The 19517-nt window shown below is 33.9% G+C and overlaps 1 protein-coding gene and 1 long non-coding RNA gene across 2 annotated transcripts; one reads left to right on the top strand and one right to left on the bottom strand.

Annotated features, from left to right (window-relative positions):
- LOC109825782 lies at window positions 1218-3707 on the bottom strand. Its single transcript, XR_002243099.1, has 3 exons — window positions 3496-3707; window positions 2106-2152; window positions 1218-2061 (listed from the first exon to the last, which is right to left on the bottom strand). It is a non-coding gene; the product is annotated as an uncharacterized LOC109825782 (long non-coding RNA).
- On the top strand, window positions 17550-18570 carry LOC109826517. The gene is made up of 4 exons (XM_020393547.1): window positions 17550-17676; window positions 17784-17951; window positions 18059-18123; window positions 18238-18570. Exons 1-4 carry the CDS (start codon window positions 17550-17552, stop codon window positions 18568-18570), a joined length of 693 nt encoding a protein of 230 aa, XP_020249136.1.

Genomic DNA, 19517 nt, shown 5'->3' with positions numbered 1-19517 from the left:
CCACCCAGCTAAGACATAAATGAATTTGAGATCAAATGTGCAAGCTGCCAAGTCATTCTGAGAGAGAAAACCATGTCTATTTCGATAGGGCGTCTGATCTATGTTATACACCATGCACGGTATATGAGTCCCATCTATTGCACCGATATAGTCCTGAATAATCAATGTGTCAAACCATCTCAAGTGATGTGTGTGTGGGCACGCACGCATGTGTGCACGTGTGTGTGTCTGTGTGTGTGAAAAATCTAAATTAATAAGAATTACCTTGAAATAAGGCCAAAAGCGAGATTCTAATTTAACCTTATCAGGTGGATCAGTAGGGGGTGATGCCATCAAGCATGATGCTAAAGATATCAAGGCCTATAATGCTTTATTGAAACATACACTGATAGTCCATTTTGAACGATCAAATCGATCAGTTGCAACATAGTATCGTTGATTCTGACTAACTGTGAAAAGAAAAATAGCAATCATCTCCTCAACACTAATGGGTATGTGTCTTGTATTTGGCCCCGCTCTCTCAAGATATTGCATAACTTTATGAAGTAATCTAGATACATGCGGTAAATTCTACGAAAATCTTATGGATGATTATCCATCTTGGACTGTAAGTATGTAAGACCAAGATCTGTAATACCATGACGAGGACTTCGAAAACTAAGTGTATTTGTTACGAACTCCTGTGATAGAAGTCCTGATACCTTTGTGATCAGATCTGCAGACTCAGTAGCTAATTAGATTATGCGAATCAAAAGATTATCATCGAAGTCTTCATGATGAAAATATAAGATGTGAAAATTTTGATCTTCCTCCATCCTATTAAATAATATAACCAATGAAATAGAATCAATTTATTTGAAACTTATGTGCATAGGAAATAAATAAAGCACTCTATTATTAGCACACAATGGGACCGATCACAAAGTAGTAATCAATTAAAATGCTGACCTGTATGTTAATTGTTAATCACCAAACTATTGAAAAATAAAAGAAAACATAAAATTACACTACTCTCATGTACACAACATATAAGAATCATTTGTTGGGATGGTACATATAAAAATTTTATCCATTAAATGCACCAAACTAAGATAGCTGACAAGTCAAATAACATAAGAACATAATATAAACGAAAAAAACAAAAGCATAGCAACATCCTAAAAATAAATAGTTTTGACAAATTAAAATGAAATTGATCCTAAAAATACTTTCCAAATCTCAAAAAAAAAACATGACATTATCCCAAGTTCCACCTATTCAATGAAAAATAGTTTGACAATATGAAATTCCACATAATCCTAACACCATAACAAATCTTTAAAAACATAGAAAGATCATAAACTTCTAAATTACTGCCTCTAAACATCTCTAAAGAAATCAGAATCATAATGTTCACCATTTGGATCAGAATTGGCTTGAGTCTCATCATTACCATCATTCATTATCTCACCGGTCAACCTAAAATGTAGAAACTCATAGCGGTCTTTTGCATCCATGTCAATAAAGGTATCCTTCATGTCCTGTGAGATATTGTCACTGAGGATATTCCATTTTTGTGGCTTAGTCAATTCAGAAGTAAACATAATAGCATCAACCCATTCTTTATTGCGACCTTTTCTTATCTTCCTCAACTTATCAACTAACTCATAAAAAGCTTTACCTACAGTGACAACTCCCTCTCCTACCTCTTGCAACGATAACTGGGAAGATGCAGATGATGTGGCTGCAGTACCAATTGACCTACGCCTTCGTTTACCATTATTCAGAGTGGATGGTACAAAACCAAATAATGGCACATTATCAGGATCTCAACAGGTGCAATCTTTCTCTTCCATTACTTTATCTTGTTCATTACATGATTATACCTAAAATCATTTCCAAATTTTTCAACCACGGGGGGTATCACATTCCTCATAATCACATGCTTTTTAAAACTGCCATTTGCTTATTTATTTCCATTCTTAACTTCCTCTACTAACAGTCTAAGCAATTCATTAGTCTCTGCTTCAGTCTATATCATATAATCCATCCTTGCTCTTTTCTGTCCCTCACTTTCTAGACCTCGAAATATTTCTTCTTGATCCTGTGTCCCTCACTTTCTAGACCTCGAAATATTTCTTCTTGATCCTGACTCTGTGATCTTATGTCCATCCTATAACAAATTCAAAAATAACTTTTCATAATCTCAAATATGGAATTGGATTAAAATATAAATGCATCTGATATAAAAAGAACAAGCACATATATAATAATAATAATAACAATAATAATAAAAATACTTCATTAACAGAAGTGACATTGTGCTCCCCTTTTATGATTGGAATGAATTAGTGGCTAACCTAAGATTAGATCAACGCTATACTTACTCAAAACTGATTAGCGTTAGGAGATAGGCCAACTATCCATAGTTGTAATATATGATAGGCATATAAGGTGAATATATTTTAATAATATGTACATAATCCAAATTGGTGTTTTAGCCTACCTAATAATAATATGTACATGATCCATTCACTGTAATTTTTTGTGAAATTAGGGTTTATGAAATTATGGCTTATAACAAAAGTGGACCATACTAAAAGAGAAAGAAAAATATAAGTTGAATTTCTTTAGTCCAATATATGATTGAAATGTATTATAAATCAAATATCCTTATAATCTGGCAATGAAAAATTGTTGATTTAAACCAAAGAAACTAAACTGGTAGAATAGCATCTATTATCCAAATTACAAATTACATGTTCCTTTATACAAACCAAATCATGCTTTGAATTATTACCAGATGTGTGTACATAATAATTGCATTGGTGATTTGTTAGGAAGAAAACAAATATAATAAGAGTAGTAAAGAAAAATGATATCTGCTTCATCATTAGAAATTAACTATTATTAACCCTAGAAAACCTTACAAAATTAATTTAAAAAATATTATTAACCCTGAATTTTTTGTCGATTGTAATATAAACCCTAATTTCATATAAACTCTAATCATAAAAGCTTGCGTATCAAGTTCGAATTAGAAAAAGGGATCGATTTTTTGATCTAACATAAACCCTAATTTCATAGAAATTAATCTTATCAAAATCATATATTAGTTTCACTTAATTACCTACAATAATACTTGCAATCATGAAATTGGGCCAACCACATAAAATTTTATCCATCTGACTCCAAATCACATAAATTTTTAAGCAGTATCATGGATAAAAGTTTCATCATATATTTAGAAACTAATATATGATCAATAGATGTACACAGAACTAATATATGATCAAACATAGATTAATTTTTGCTACAGCAATAAAAAACCATTATTTATCCTCATCTTTGCCCACAACAACAAAGAGGCTCACAGTTTCGAGACATAGAAAAACAAAGCAAACAATCAGAGAACCAAAATTATGCAACTTGCACATGCGTATATTTGTTCTCATATATAAGTTAGCACTTGCAATCATGAAACAATAGTACGGCAAACTTTCATACAAAGAATACCCGAGTTCTTGGATAGCGCTGGAGAGGTTGATGAAGTCGAAAGAGATGCAGGGGGAGACAATGAAGCGCTGTTCTTCGAAGTTGATGAAGCCGGAGGAGATGCAAAGCCGAGATACAAAGTTGGAGGAGATGAAGTGCTGTTCTTCGAAAAGAGGCGGAACAAAAGGGAGGCGGAAGCGCTGTTCTAGGTATTTCACTTTTTTCCCAATTGTTTTCTTTTCAATCTGTAGGATAATTTGAGAGAGGAGAACTTATGGTTATAAATATAGGTAGTATAATTAGTGGGATAATTATGATCAATTATCCCAATTCTAATTCTAGTAGAATTCTACTTGACTAACGCACCAAAAAAATAATATAGTTCTAGTTCTACAAAAGTTCTACTTGACTAACACTATAAAAAAATATCCCATTTCCTAATTCTATGTGACTAACACCTTAAAAATTTATCCCACAAATTATCCTAGTTTCAATTTTAAGTTCTAGGTGACTAACCCCCCCTAGGTAAAATAAAAAGAAAAATCAAGCAAGACTACAGCTATAAATAGAGGTCTAGGCTGTAGTGAAGAGTATACCAAAAAAAGGAAAGTGGAAATCTATCAGAGGACGAACAAGAAGATACTAAGGGGTTGTTTGGTTGCTTTCCTTTATTTTTTCAAAAATAAATTTTCTTCACTTTTTTGTGTTTTCTTCATTTTTATGGAAAGTATTTTTTGTATTTGTTTCGCCAAAATATATGGGGTGAAAGTTTTTTCTACCATTTTTCTTAGTTTGGTTCAACTTGAAAAAACAAGAAAACAATTGATATGTGAATAGATTCCCTCATTTTCTAGTGTTTGGTTCAAAAAAAAAAAAGAAGAAACCATGACTATGGTCACCATGATGTGCTTACCCCCCTTATAGGATAAATTTATTTCGAACATAAATTGAGAGGCAAACATATATCAACCGTCACATAAAAATATTTAAAACTTTTAGGGAATAGTTTGCAATTTTTAAAAAAATTTGAGGTGGTGTTTGCAAACTATTCAAAGATTTGAGGGGCTAATTTCAAAATATGACAGTTGAGGGAGAATTTCAAAATGTTCCTATATTTGAGGAACTAATTTTAAAATTGAGGATATAATATTAAAATTGAGTTATAAATAAATGCTATCAAGTGAAAACAAAACTAAAGCATAACCAAGAATAGGTTCATAGAGAACACCAAAAGAATCAACAAAACTAAGTCATATCTAACTAAGAACCGAGAACCAAAATTAGGTTTATCAAAATCATATAACCATCTCATATAACGAAGAAGCAAAATGCCCAATGAACTAAGCTTTGATGAAACCTGATGCTCAAGAGAACAATATGCTCAGTGGCCATTTTCTTCATTGTATGCCTCGCCAGGAAATTGATGCGGCATAAACATGTACCAAAAAGGTTGCAAGTGCACAACCGTGTCAAGTTATAGTATTTAGATATCAGATCCACGAGGAAGGTGTTTTTGTAGAGAAAATAAAATTGGTTCTTAATTTCGTGTGCTGTGACAAATAGGAGTGATAAGGTGAATGGATTGTGAAAGAGATTGAGAGAGTGAAATGGTGTGGTAATGATGCACAGTGTATAGTGAGAGTGAATTGACAAAGAATGAGCGCTATCAATATAGGTGAGAGGAAAAATGATAAAATCAAAATAAAATAAAAAATCAAGAATAAAGAACAAAATTAAGAATAAAAAAATGCAAGAATTAAAGATGGTGGATTCAATTATAATATGGATAATCTAAATTGGAACCCACTTCTTAGGAAAGGGTGATTCCTAGAGGTTCTAGCTAAACGGCGTAATAAACAAAATAAAAGACAAAAGACCAAACTAACCAAGAGGGTTTTAAGCCTACGGTGAATAGTATAAGAATAAAAATCTTAACTGTTACCAAAATAAATTGTAAAATCTACTAAAACTACAAAATAAGTAATTATAAGATTAAATCAGAAAATAAGCTACTCTATAAGCATGTAATATAATCTAAGGCAAGAGGGTTCTAGCCTCTTGGCTAGTAACAAGATAAATAAATCTAACTATAAGCATAGAAATTAATCTAACTAATAAAGCAATAAAAGAGAATAAAGAAGAATGCAAAGCTTAAAAATTTTCCATCTTCATCTTCATCTTCATCATCCAACAAAGAGAAGAAGAGAAAAATTTAAGTTGGTGAAAAATTATTATTAATTATTGCAACAAAAAGTTACAATTTGGAAGCCTTTCTCATTAAGAGTAGCCCCTCCTCCTCAAAGGAGTTACCAAATTTCACACCTTAACCCACATCCATCCCTATTTATAGTAAACATCAGTGATGAGAGCCTTGGATCAAACTTTGAGCCAAGATGTAATTTTGGACCGTTGATACATCTGGATGACTTCGCATCGGATACACGGCATCGATGCCCGCATCGATGCCCGATCGATACTGGGCATTGATGGCTCCAATTAAGAATTCTGACTTAGGATGGACTCGTCCCGTCGAGATAGGTCGATTTCATATATTATATGTTAAATTTTCCGCCTTCCGAATTGGAGATATAGTCGTTTCTGTTGGCAGGCGAACTATCTTGATACATTGTTTTTTCATAATTTTAATTTTATTTCGGGCGGCGTTTCTACAAGGTACTTCGGGCTTGATTCTGGGCTTGGATTTTTTGAACTTTTGCTTGTGTGTTCTTCATTTAATTCTAGGTTTTTGTTGAGATAAGAGATCTTGGGCTTTTTTATTCACTAACGCTGCAATTAAAGATAAAAACAAGTATAGTGGTATATATCATTAAAAATAAATAATGAGGGTATAAAATTATAATAAAATGTGATTATCAACATACCCCACCCTGAAACTTTGCTAAGCTGCTAGCAGAAAATAAAAGAAAATCCTACTTCACTTTGCTAGAATCGCCGTTTGTATTTAGCGCATACAACAAGCTTTAAAAACCCCTAGGTTATCCCTAGGTGGGAAACGAGTTTGTAGATCTCGTGAGGGGTTTGCAGTGATATATACCCCCAAAATTCAAGTCAAATTGCCAAATTAAAGAGTTAGTAAATAACTAAATTCACTGATAACTTTTAGATATCTTAATTGGAGCCAGTTATCACTCAAGAAAATATTTTTTATATATACTCGTAAGGTATATTTTTAAGAAAATTTTCTCATTGTAGCAATACGAAAAAACTAAGCCAATAGAACTTAGAAATTTTTAATTTAAAATTTTGAAAGAACATGCTAATCTTTGTTTTAAATAATTTTTCAAGTTGCTTGATTAAAATATTTTCCTAAGACCATTATACATTTAAAACTTTATTAAGTTATTTTTTTTAATCTTTCTTTACTGGTGATTTTTTTTCTACTTAACGGCTTTCTAATGACCATTTAACGAGTTTTGGGCCAATGATGCGCTAACCAAATGGGCTTTAGGATCATTAGTATGGACATATCTCATTGGGCTTATTACTCGGTCACTTAGGGCTGTCAATAATAGAATCACCTGAATTCAAGAGTTTTTTTTTTGTGCCCAATTTTTTTTCGCACTCTTCTTTGCCAATTTTTTTTTGTATGTATATATATTTTATGAAAAAAATATGTAAATCAAGACATTATTGAAAATTATTTTTAACTGTTAAGCTATAGTTGCAAAATTTCATTATTGTTAAATAAAACAAGTTTCAAGGGCTTAAGTAGTATAACTACTTTAAAAAAATTGTTCTTAAAAATTATTTAGGTTTCATAAAAGGTGAACTTAAGTTAAATATAATAGGGGATTAGAATTTCAAATTTATCAAATAATAATTATTACATAACTCTATTCAATTTGGCAAGTATGATATATTTTTTATATTATTTTTTTAAGGAAAAGGGGAACAATGTAACTAAAAAGCTGTAAATAAAGAGACAAATGAATTAACTATCTCACCAGGCCCACCTATTTTTTGGCATTGGTCTCATGCGAAGAACTCTATGATGCCTAAAGTAAAGGCCCGATAAGAAGGAAGCACTACATTTGGGTCCGGCTGATAAAATCTGCAATTATCCCTTGGTCTGAGAGCGGTAACCGGTAGGGGATGAAGAACAAAAATTTATATTTTTTTCTTATTTTTTTTTCTGTTTTTTTTTTTCCGGTTTTTTTTTCTTGTTTTGTTTCCATTTTTCCTTTTTTTGAAAACTGAAACAAGAAACTCTGCACATGAGAGAAGAATAAATTCTTTTTTATTATTGGCCCGAAATAAACAAAATAACATGTAGATATGAAATATTCAACTGAACGAGTCATGTTCATATTGACTCCTGCCTTACTGTTGACGTAAAAATTCTTCCCGGATTTTAAAAAATTCAGAATGATATATTAATAATGTGAATTTCAAGGCATTTCGGGGTGTTCAGTAATCATGCAACAAGGTAAGATAGGTATTTATTGGTTCCATGATTTGTATTTCTAATGACTAGACTCTTGAGGATGTGAAGTTTTTGTTTCTAAGAACTCAATTTTCTGTGAAGTCTGAAATTTGGTTGTTGATATTCTCACAAGAATCTAAGGTTTATCAAAAGAAGAGTTCTTCAAAATTAAATTCAAGCAGCACATGTTTAAACGTTTTATTATTCTCAAGACCGTGGATCTCTCTTCTAAAACTAACTCTTCAACAAAATTTCCTCAAAACCAATCAGACTTCTTCTTCTTCTTCTGATTTTCCCTTATGAATGTGAGTGTTATTTAGAGGCTGATTATTGGTGGTCCCTGGATAAAAATGTTGGGAATCAGCAGCAAATTTCCCCAAAAGGACAGTTTCATTGACATTCTCAGTTAGAATGAGAGCATTAGAAGTGGCTTAAGAACGTCCGCCTATAGATGACTAGGTGTCTGTCCCTTTGGGATTGGAAACGAGGCTTGTGTTTTCCAAGACTTACTACTGGAAAATAAAAATTCTCCAACCTTAATCAGAACATCCTCTAACTCACCTAGACCTGAAGCAGATGCTATCAGCCAACTGTAAGGTGCATTTGGTTGGGTTCAGTACACCTAGACCCAATTGCTGATAGACTGACTATGGAAGCAAATTGACACTGACCCCTAAGTCTAAAAGTGCCTTATCAATGTGAGTATTACCAATGATACATGAAATGATGGGGGAACCTGGATCTTTACGTTTCAAAGGTATGGGATTTGACAGCATTTCACTGATATTGGTGGCTAAAAAGACTTTCTTTGGAACATTTATTCGTCTCTTCTTAGTGCACAATTCTTTTAAAAATTTATCATAAGATGGAATTTGTTCAATTACATCTAAGAAAGGAATGTTGACCTTAACTTGCTTGAATGTTTCTAGGATCTTCTCCTCCTGAGGAGAGTGTTTCCTAGACCTGAGTCTATCTGGAAAGAGAGCAACCGGTCTAAATCTATCAAAAACAGGCTCAGGTTCGGGTTCAGGTTCTTGGTCATCTGAGGGGAGTGATTGTTGAATAGATTCATCAGAAGGAGAAGGAATTTGTATTGGATCAGAAGTTTGACTTGGAGGAGTTCTTACTTGATTATCGACCTGTCTACCTGACCGAAGTGAATGGATTGCATTCACTTGAGCTTCATAGGATGAACTGCATCCTGTGTTATTAGGGTTGACCACGGGTTGACTCGGAAATTTTTCTTTCTCTCTTTCACTCACGGCACTAGCTAGTTGACCAAGTTGGGATTCTAATCTAGCTATAGCTTGAGTGTTGGAGTTGAGCATTTGTCCGGTTGATCGCATGAAGGAATTCAGCGTGCTAGATGTTTGAGTCAACATATTCGTGGTTTGAGTAGAGGCATTAATTATGGTTTCTAAACCCCTTTCCAAGAGATTGAGACGTTTATCCTGATCTGGATTGTGAGGAGTCTGAATTACAGCTTGATGAAGAGGAGACTGATTTTGATATGGTAGATTGGGTTGTTGAAATTATGAATGAGAATTGAACGGAATTGTGTTTCCCCTAGGAAAATGTTGGGTTGAAGCGGGAGTGAAGTTTTGAGTTCCGGGAGAATTTCCTTGATTCCATGCAAAGTTGGGATGATTTCTCCAACCTGGATTGTAGGTTGGAGAAAATGGATCATTTCTAGGGTGCTGGAATGCAGCGTTCATCTGTTCTAATGAATTGTTGTTTCCTAGGAGAGGGCATTCCTCTGAAACGTGGGTAGGAGACTGACAATTATGACATCCTGGGAAAGAAACATGATTGAGTTGAGCTGGAGCTCGTTCCTTAATTTCTAAGGCTTCTAACCTCCGCAGAATTGTCGCCATCTTCGCTTCAGAAGCAATGTTTGACTCCAAGGAAAGACCACTAGACTTAGAATGGGGAACTGATGAAACCCTGTCATCGCACTGTTCCCATTGCATTGTTTTTTCAGAAAGACTCTCCAAAAACTCCCAAGCTTCATCAGCATTTTTCCTCATAAAATCCCCGTGGCACATTGATTCTAAGGAAGTTTTTGCAGAATAATCTAATCCCTCATAAATTATTTGGCACAATCGCCATTTCTCTAAACCGTGATGAGGACATTGGATGAGAAGATCTTTAAATCGGTCAAAATACTTCCAAAAAGGTTCTCCCGGGATAATTTTAAAGTTTTGAATGCTGTTCCTAAGCTTTACCGTTTTATGAATAGGAAAAAATTTCTTAAGAAAAACGGTGACAAATTCATCCCAAGTTGAGATGGAATTTGTTGGTAAGCTGTACAGCCATTTTTTAGCTTTATCCTTAAGAGCAAATGGAATAAATCTAAGCTTAACCGCATCTTCATTTAATTCTCTCATTTTAATCATAATACACACTTCCTCAAATTCCGAAATAAAAATATATGCGTCTTCTGTTTCATTACCAAGGAATTTGGGAAGCATGTTTATGTATTGCGGTCTAAGCTCAAAACTTATTCCATTTGTTTCGGGGAGCCTAATGCATGAGGGGATTGCATTCCTAATGGGATAGCACATATCATGAAGAACGGGTGGATTAGGATGCTCCATTTCTATGATTGGTTCAAAGCGAATTAATCGATGTGTATTATCCCTAATCCACTGTTGCATACACCAAAATATTTCTTTTTATTATTTTTTTTATTTTTTATTTTTTTTCAAAAAAAGAAAGAAAATTAGTTTTTTTTTAGAAGATAAAGAAAAAGAAAAATCCTAACTGAAACAAATCAAAACAATCACTTTTCAATCAACTCTAATTCTAGGGTTTAGCCTAACTCAACTAGACCAGCTCCTAACCAAAAACTCCTACAGTGAAAAGATCAAAGTTTTACCCAGGTAGTTAGCCAGGTAAGGATAGTACTAGAGGGTGATCAAAGATCAATTAAGTACCTCTTTCCTTGCGGAGCGCTTTACGCAACCCCTAAACCTTGCCTTAGACACCAACTAATCTGAGAAAACTTAAACCGGTTCACTTAAGGATTTCTTGTTCCTTATTGAGCTCGAATCCTTAGGGGCCAACGTCTAATGAGTTTTATTAGGCTTGGGTGGTGTAGTGAGGAATTAGTGATTTTTGGGCTAAGGAAAGGGTGATGAAATCCCTCACCTTATCTTGATTATGGGGTTTTGCCCTTAAAAATATTTTTAAGTGTGTGTCAAATCAAGATGCTCAAATCACTTGGTGAATTCCTACACTATATGAAATGCAACCCTATGAATTAAAAGCAACTAAAAAGGATGGAAAAGAAAAATCTTTTTTTTTAATTAGGGTTAACAATCAAACAAATGAGAAGGGGGGATTTGTTTGAATTTATTATCTTGTTAGTAAATGTCAAAGTGGAGGATGAATTTTATTATGGTCAACAAAAAATAAAATCTCTTCTTCTTTTTTAAGTCCTAATTGTCTCTAATTGTGAAGAAGTAGCTAAAGGGTGGAATTAAAAACTAGAAAGAGGACTTACCTGAAAGCAAATCTTCAAATCCTAGCTCTCCAATCCGCGATCTTCAAGCTCCAAGCGTTTCCTTCACAAAAAACACACAAGTTAAAGAACCAAAATAATTAAAACCTACTTAAGCACCTTCCCCGGCAACGGCGCCAAAAACTTGATGCGGCATAAACATGTACCAAAAAGGTTGCAAGTGCACAACCGTGTCAAGTTATAGTATTTAAGATATCGATCCCACGAGGAAGGTGTTTTGTAGGAGAAAATATAAAATCGGTTCTTATGTTGTGTGCGTGACAAGTAGGAGTGATAAGTGAATGTGATTGTGGAGAGATAGAGAGAGTGGAAGTGATAGTGTGTAAATCGGCACGAGATATAAGTGAGAGTGGATGTGACAAAGAATGAATATGATCAATAAGGCAAGAAGGAAAAGGAAAATAAAAATCAAGAATAAAGAAAATAAAATTCAAGAATAAAAGAAAATGCAAGAAATTAAAGATGGTGGATTCAATTATAGATATGGGTAATCTACAATTGAACCCACTTCTTAGAAAAGGGTGATTCCCTAGAGGGTTCTAGCCTAAAGGCGAATCAAACAAAATAAAAATAAACAAAAAGAAAAACTAAACCCAAGAGGGTTCTAGCCTCAAGGTGAATAGTATAAGAAATTAAAATCTAACTACAAAATAAATTGCAAAATCTAAACTACAAAATAAAATTGCAAGAATTAAATGCAAGAAATTAAATCTATTCTATAAGCATGAAATAAATCTAAGGCAAGAGGGTTCTAGCCTCTTGGCTATTTAACAAGAAAATAAAATCTAAACTACAAGCATAGAAATAAATCTACACTAATAAGCAATAAAAAGGAAATAAAAGAGAAAAAGGAAAGAAAATGCAAACCTCTAAATAATTCTTCATCTCCATCTTCATCATCCAACAAAGAGAAGAAATATTTAAAGTGGTGAAAAAATTATTATTATTAATTGCAACTAAAGTTACAATTTTGGAAGGCCTTCTCAATTAAGAGTAGCCCTCCTCTCCAAAAGGAGTTTACAAAATTTTCACACCTCTAACCCCTCACTCTCTACCCCTATTTATAGTAAACATCAGTGAATGAGAGCCATTGGATCAAACTTGAGCCCCAAGACAAGCAAAATCAGCCATTGACGCGCGCTACAGTAATCTGGCATCGATGCAGGCATCGATGCAGGTATCGATGCCAGCATCGATGCCCACATCGATGCCGACATCGATGCCCACTATTTCCAAATTCTGATTTCACGGATAGCTTCGTCTCGTCGAGATAGGCGATTTTCATATATTATATGTTAAATTCCGCCTTCCGGATTGAGAGATATTGTCGTTTCTTTGCAGCCAACTATCTTGATACATTTTTTTTTCATATTTAATTTTTTTATTTTCTCCGGCTTCTACAGGCTACTCGGCTTGATTCTGGGCTTGGGATTTTTGACTCTTGCTTGTGTTCTTCATTTAATTCATGGGTTTTTGTTGAGATAAGAGATCTTGGGCTTTATTCTTCACTAACATGCAATTAAAGATAAAAAACAATTATTAGTGGTATATTTATTCATTAAAAATAAATAATGAGGGTATAAAATTATAATAAAATGTGATTATCAGAAATTCATAATAGCAATGTTGGTTGCATGTATTGCCTTGACAATTGATTACTAGTATAGATTTTGGATGCATACATTAAAAAAAGACCATCATCATGGCATAATATCACATTACCAATGTCATAACGACCATTTCAACCAATTAATAACAAATATTAACAATTTTAAAACTAAAGCAAGTCATATCGCCAAGAACTAAAAACCAAGCACCGGGTCATATAATCAGGAACTAACTACCAAGCACCAAGTTCATGGAGAACAATTAAAGAATTAACTAGATTTATTGACAATGCTAACATTTATAGAGAGAATGCATAAGCCAAGCACACAATCAGGTAGCATCTTCAAACAAAAAACATGTTAGAACAAGAGTCAAAGCATAGAAGTGAAATATTAGTCCTGCAGAGACTAGTATATAGAACATGGATGGCAAAATATCCAAACCAAAAGCATACAACTGAAACCAAACCAAAAGCAGAAATATCCAACACAAAAGCCAAGGCTGACAGATATCCAGCACAAATATCCAACACAACTGAAACCAAACCATGGTTGTGACCCAGGCCGAGACATTACCTGGCTTGAAATTCAAAGGTAAACACACAACTCAGGCCAAACCAAAAGCGCAAATATCCAACACAAAAGCCAAGGCTGACAAATATTCTGCACAAATATCCAACATCTAAAAAGAAAGAGGGCTGAAAAATCATCGCCAGGTGAGATTTGGAGGAAAGTATGTTTCCGTCCCCAAAACACCAAAATCACTGGAAAGTGATTAAACCAGTATGTTCGCTCTTTCCTTCTCCTTTCACCCTTAGGGTTTACGATCACCGCTCGGCGTTCTCTCTCTCTCACTCTAATTTTTCCCGCCTCCTTCCTTTGGTTCATTGAGCGGCACTGATCTATCTGTTCTTCGACTCCAGCGTTGTCTCTCTACTATTGAATGTAAAATCTAGATCCCTCTTTCTCCGTTCTTTTATTTTAAAAAAAATTGGCAAATCATCATATATAATCATAGATTCATAGACCTATATCCTATTTTCTAGGGAATTATTGATGGATTTTTTTTTATCTTTGATCTATAAGATTGATTTTGATTGATTATTGGTAGCTAGGTTCATTGTTGGGTATTTCTTTAGATAGGTGTGATTATTGGCAAATAAGTTCATTGTTGGGTACTTCTTTTGATTGATTATTGGTTTGTTGATTGATTATTGGCAAATAAAAATAATCATAGTTTCATAGATCTATGTCCTATTTGTTGGTATTTCTTTAGATAGGTGTGATTTTATGGCAGTGAAAACTTCTCTTGCTAAGTTTGCATGCTCGCTGTTTGATGAAATTCCTCATAGTATGGATGTATATCTTAGGGTTTGGGTTTGTTGCGTACATTTGATTTGTGGGTTTTGAACGAAATAGCATAAGAATGAAGAAATTGTGGCTATGTCCAAGTTTTGTTTAGTTATTGTGGGAGTTTGTTAACGGTTTTGCATCATTCTTGGGGTCTTGTTAACGATTTTGGCGCCAATTGGAGGGTTTAGATCGATCATAAAAAGTGCGAGTACTTATAAAATTTTCTCTTTATGTACACATATTGTAGTTACCATTCTTCTTGGCCTAGCAATAAGAAGAGAAAAAATGTATTTTTGATTGTGGGTCATAGAACATGCTTGAATTCGTGATATTGAACAATGTGACATGACTTCGTCTGCATTACTTTCCAAAGACATTTTGAATCCCAAGTCTAATAACATTTTCTTACCATACTGCACATATGAGCTGAACAAAATAATTAAACAATCATTACATAAGTGATTATGATAATTTTCCTAAAAGACTTTGATCATTTGCCTTTAATGTTGGTATCTGCTTTAATATGACGCTTGTATTTTAGATGGATGGTGATCTCGACGAAGAGAAAATAGCTAATATGTGTTCAGGTGCTACACTATCTGTTTTAGTTATGGTTATGACATTCATGAGGAGAATGCAAAGTAGACGTAGATCTATACGTGCAGGTCCTAGTGAAGAGAAAATAAAGCAATATCAAAATAGAAAACAACACATAGACCAGATATATAATGGATTTAGTGATAGTTGTGTCAAGTATGTTAGAATGTGTAGTGGTGCTTTTATGAAGCTTGCAGAGATCATAAGAAGGAATGATTTATTGCGAGACTCAATACATGTTACAGTGGAGGAGCAACTTGCTATGACTTTGAATATTTTAGGACATAAAACTAAAAATCAAAGTATTAGGTCACATTTTATTAGATTTGGGGAGACTGTGAGTAGGTATTTGAACAAAGTGTTAGAAGCAATTTGCCACATACGTCCATGCTTTTTGAGACAATCACGGAATAAAGTTCCACATGAGATCCTTAGCAACCCTCTATACTATCCTCATTTCAAGGTATTCTCTCTTTAATTTGTGATTAAAAACATGTTCATTTAATTTAATTAAAAATATTCAATAGTAATTTTTTGTTCTCTAGGATTGTATTGGTATGATAGTGTTAGACCCTAGAGGGGGGGTGATTAGGGTCTTATGCTAATCTAATCCGATTAAATGCCAATTAAAATTAATTAATGAGTTATCCTAGCAAGAATAAAATACCACAAGATATATGAGCTAGGATAAGCAATGTAAACAATGAGATATATCCTATATGATGAAATATATATATATGTAAGGATATATAAACTAACACAAGGGGTAAACAATCTAAACAAGATAGTGGATGATATAGATAATGAGCTAATGACAATGGCGACATAAGATATGAACATAAATATGAATGAACGCCAAAGCACACTCAAACAAGCAATATGATCACGGAGTTCGGACCTTCCGTCCTACGTCTCCGCTCCCCACTCCCAGGGAGAGATCCACTAACACAATCCGGTTTGGAAGCCGGAACTTCTTCTACACACTCGGTTTTCTAGCTAACCGAAAACTCTACAACTCACACTCTTGCAATCACACTCTACACCCACTAAGTGTTGGACCTAGCCATAATCAAATATATAAAATAGCTAGAAATAGAGTTTAGAAAACTTCTCAATATATCAAGAGTGGAGGGAGAAGAGTTGGATGCCCAAACACCAATAGATGATCTCCTCAAGCTCTTGTGGAAGTGATTCACAAAACCAAAACACTCAAATGCTTAAAAGCTTATAAACACACTTAAACCAAACATAAACCCTTGATTAAAAACTTTCTTAAACTTATTTTAAAACTCTCTTAACTGACTGAAAAGACATCAGCGATGGGGTATATATACCCACTAGAAATCTCAGCAAAAACCCCAAAACAGAAAGACCAAAATGCCCCAGAAGAGTCAGCTCAGAAATAGCCGTTAGAAGTCCAACGGTCATATTGTCGGTCGACCGAAAATCCCGTCGGTCGACCGATGAGAGCAAAAACACGAAGAAAACGTTCTGGACCATCGTCGGTCGACCGGAAATTCTGTCGGTCGACCGATTTGAGCTCTCGGTCGACCGGACCGGTCGACCGACGATTCTCTGGAAAAATACTGACGAATGGTCAATTGACCGGTCGACCGTACCGGTCGACCGAAAACTGACATCCCAGAAAAACAAAGCTGATTTTAAAACACTGTTTAAAAATATCAAATAAATTCCAAAAAATGTAAAACTTTGGGGAATGATTGTAGACATGATAATAAACATGCTACAACGACTGGTTTCGAAAAAGGACTTCCCAAATGAAAAATATCATCATTTTACAAACTAGTCCAAAACATGAAAATATGAGATACTTGAATTTTGATGTTTTGACATAAACCAACTTTTGAAACTTTGTGAAATGTTTTTGTAGACTTAGTAAAACATGTATAAACTGATATTGAAGTCTACAAACTAAGAATACAATATTTTCACAAAATTGCATATTCTATGCAATGTTTTCAAAAACATAATAGAAAATATGAAATATAGAATTTCATATATATAACCATAAAAACTCAAAACATATGTATGTATATATATAACTATATATATGCATAGAAACCAAAACTTATATATATATATATGACTATATATATATATATACGAAGAAACCAATAAATGTGTGTGTATAGATAATTGAGCTTAGAGTATATAACACACATAATATAAATCCTAAACTAAATTACCCAAGCTAGATCTTGATCTTCAATAAGCTCTTCTAGGTAATCTCGTGGATGAAGCTTTAACTTGGATCTTAAACTTTGAATAGCAAGGCTTCACCGACATTCCGCCAACCTCCTTTGGATATGATCGTTGAAGCTCTATTCCATCCATCCTCCAACAACGTTGTTTGTCTACAATAAATAAGAATACACAAATACTAGACAAACAACATTAGTGGTAAATTGTTTGTTAAACATCATCAAAACAAGAAGGCCAACAGATAGATGGGACACATGTTGATGCTATACTACCTTCTAGTCTTGTTCCACGATTCCGTGGTCGAAAAGATGTTACACAAAATATTTTTATGGCTTGTACTCCAAACAAGTTGTTCACTTATGCATTACCTGTGTGGGAAGGTTCTGCAAATGACTATAGAGTCCTTCAAGATGCATTGTCTAGGACACAGCCACATGGCTTGAAAGTATATGGTGGTAATTTCATCAAATCTTCAATTTTAAGCAATTACTTCAATTAATAAATGATATTCAATGAAATGATAAAAATTCTAATAAACACTTTTATATCATGCAAATTGTAGGGAAGTATTACTTGTGTGATGCGGGATACACGACCATGTCGGGTTTCATCTCCCCGTATCGTGGTGTCACTTATGCATTACCTGTGTGGGAAGGTTCTGCAAATGACTATAGAGTCCTTCAAGATGCATTGTCTAGGACACAGCCACATGGCTTGAAAGTATATGGTGGTAATTTCATCAAATCTTCAATTTTAAGCAATTACTTCAATTAATAAATGATATTCAATGAAATGATAAAAATTCTAATAAACACTTTTATATCATGCAAATTGTAGGGAAGTATTACTTGTGTGATGCGGGATACACGACCATGTCGGGTTTCATCTCCCCGTATCGTGGTGTTAGTTATAATTTGAAGCAAATAGAAAAAACACCTAAAAATAGAAGAGAAATATATAATCTTAGACATTTTTCTTTAAGGTCTAAGATTTAAGCTATATTTGGTTGTTTGAAGAATCGTTTCAAAATTCTCACCGCAAAGCCTCATTACCCTTTTCGTGTGCAAGTGGATATCGTATTAGCTTGCATAGTTCCTCACAATTATATTGCAATGGTTGACACGGATGATGACATATTCAATGAGACCGTTGACATCAAAGATGATGAATGTGATGTTGTTAATGAAGATGAGAATAATATTGTTGATGTCTCTCAACCCCAAATTCAAAGGGAGCAAACACAATCAAGAAACATGTGGAATGATCGTAGAAATCAAACAGCTTGGGAAATGCGAGTTGATTATTGTGAAAAATATAAGGGGGAGAATACTAATGAAATAGGCATGTGATGCAATGTATTAGAGATGTTGTCTTATGTTATGAATTTTTCTATTTTCATGTACTTCATTTTATGATGGTGTGATGCAAAACTATGTAAGGTTAATTGAGAAACATTTGCATGTTACTATTATATGTTGTATGGACTTTTCTCTTAGGACACATTTTTTTACTCAACTTACATTTATTTTTTGTATTTCTCTATAACTATTTTCTAGGTATGGCTGACAACTTCAATTATGAGGAACTTTATAAGGTCAAAGGCAAGAGTAAGACATCAAATTCATCTCCTAGAACCCCAAGGAATTCATCAATCCCTTGTGGGTTCAACCCGAGATTTATGCCTTATCATTCTTCACAAGTTGGCCAAGGTCCTAATATTTGGAATAATTTCCAAATGCAAGATGCTAACTTGGGGAATTGGCCAACAACCACCAATTTTATTTATGAACATGCTAAATGCTCCTCCATCTTTACAACGTCAAAGTTATAGCATGGGTGAAACTTCATCACCTAATCAACAATGTCAAAGCAACAAGAGAAATGCTATTGATATTGATGGTGATGAAAGTTCATCCCCTAACCTAAAGAGGAATAAGAAAGTGTTTGCTCATAAATCTAAAAAGAAAAACACTTGCAAGGAGAGAGTTAACCAATTATGAGAGAGTAAATATGATGATTTGCTAATTCTTTTCTTTGCAAAGTATGCTAAAGATGGAATGAAGGCTGATAAGAAGCTCAAAAAAATCGCTTATCATGGCGCCGCCATTCATATCAATGAATAATTAGGTTCAACATTCACAATCGAGAACATGGAAAACCGTATAAAAACTATCCACAATAGATTTTTGGACATGAAAAAAATGTCATAACTTGAGTGGTGCCGGTTGGGATGATACGAAGAAGATGGTAATTATGAATGATGCTTGCTTTGATAGATGACTAGAGGTATTTACCA

Source organism: Asparagus officinalis, chromosome 10 (assembly GCF_001876935.1).
Source record: "Asparagus officinalis chromosome 10, Aspof.V1, whole genome shotgun sequence".
Taxonomy (NCBI): domain Eukaryota; kingdom Viridiplantae; phylum Streptophyta; class Magnoliopsida; order Asparagales; family Asparagaceae; genus Asparagus; species Asparagus officinalis.
The sequence above is the reverse complement of the archived record's forward strand: the minus strand, read 5'-3'. Positions and strand labels throughout refer to the sequence as shown.

What these genes read in the sequence shown, in the direction of transcription:
- LOC109826517 (XM_020393547.1), top strand. Translation starts at nt 17,550, where the DNA reads ATGGCTTGTACTCCAAACAAGTTGTTCACTTATGCATTACCTGTGTGG. An exon ending in TGGCTTGAAAGTATATGGTG is followed by an intron (nt 17,677 to 17,783) that starts GTAATTTCATCA and finishes TGCAAATTGTAG; the next exon opens with GGAAGTATTACTTGTGTGAT. An exon ending in TCATCTCCCCGTATCGTGGT is followed by an intron (nt 18,124 to 18,237) that starts GTTAGTTATAAT and finishes GGTTGTTTGAAG; the next exon opens with AATCGTTTCAAAATTCTCAC.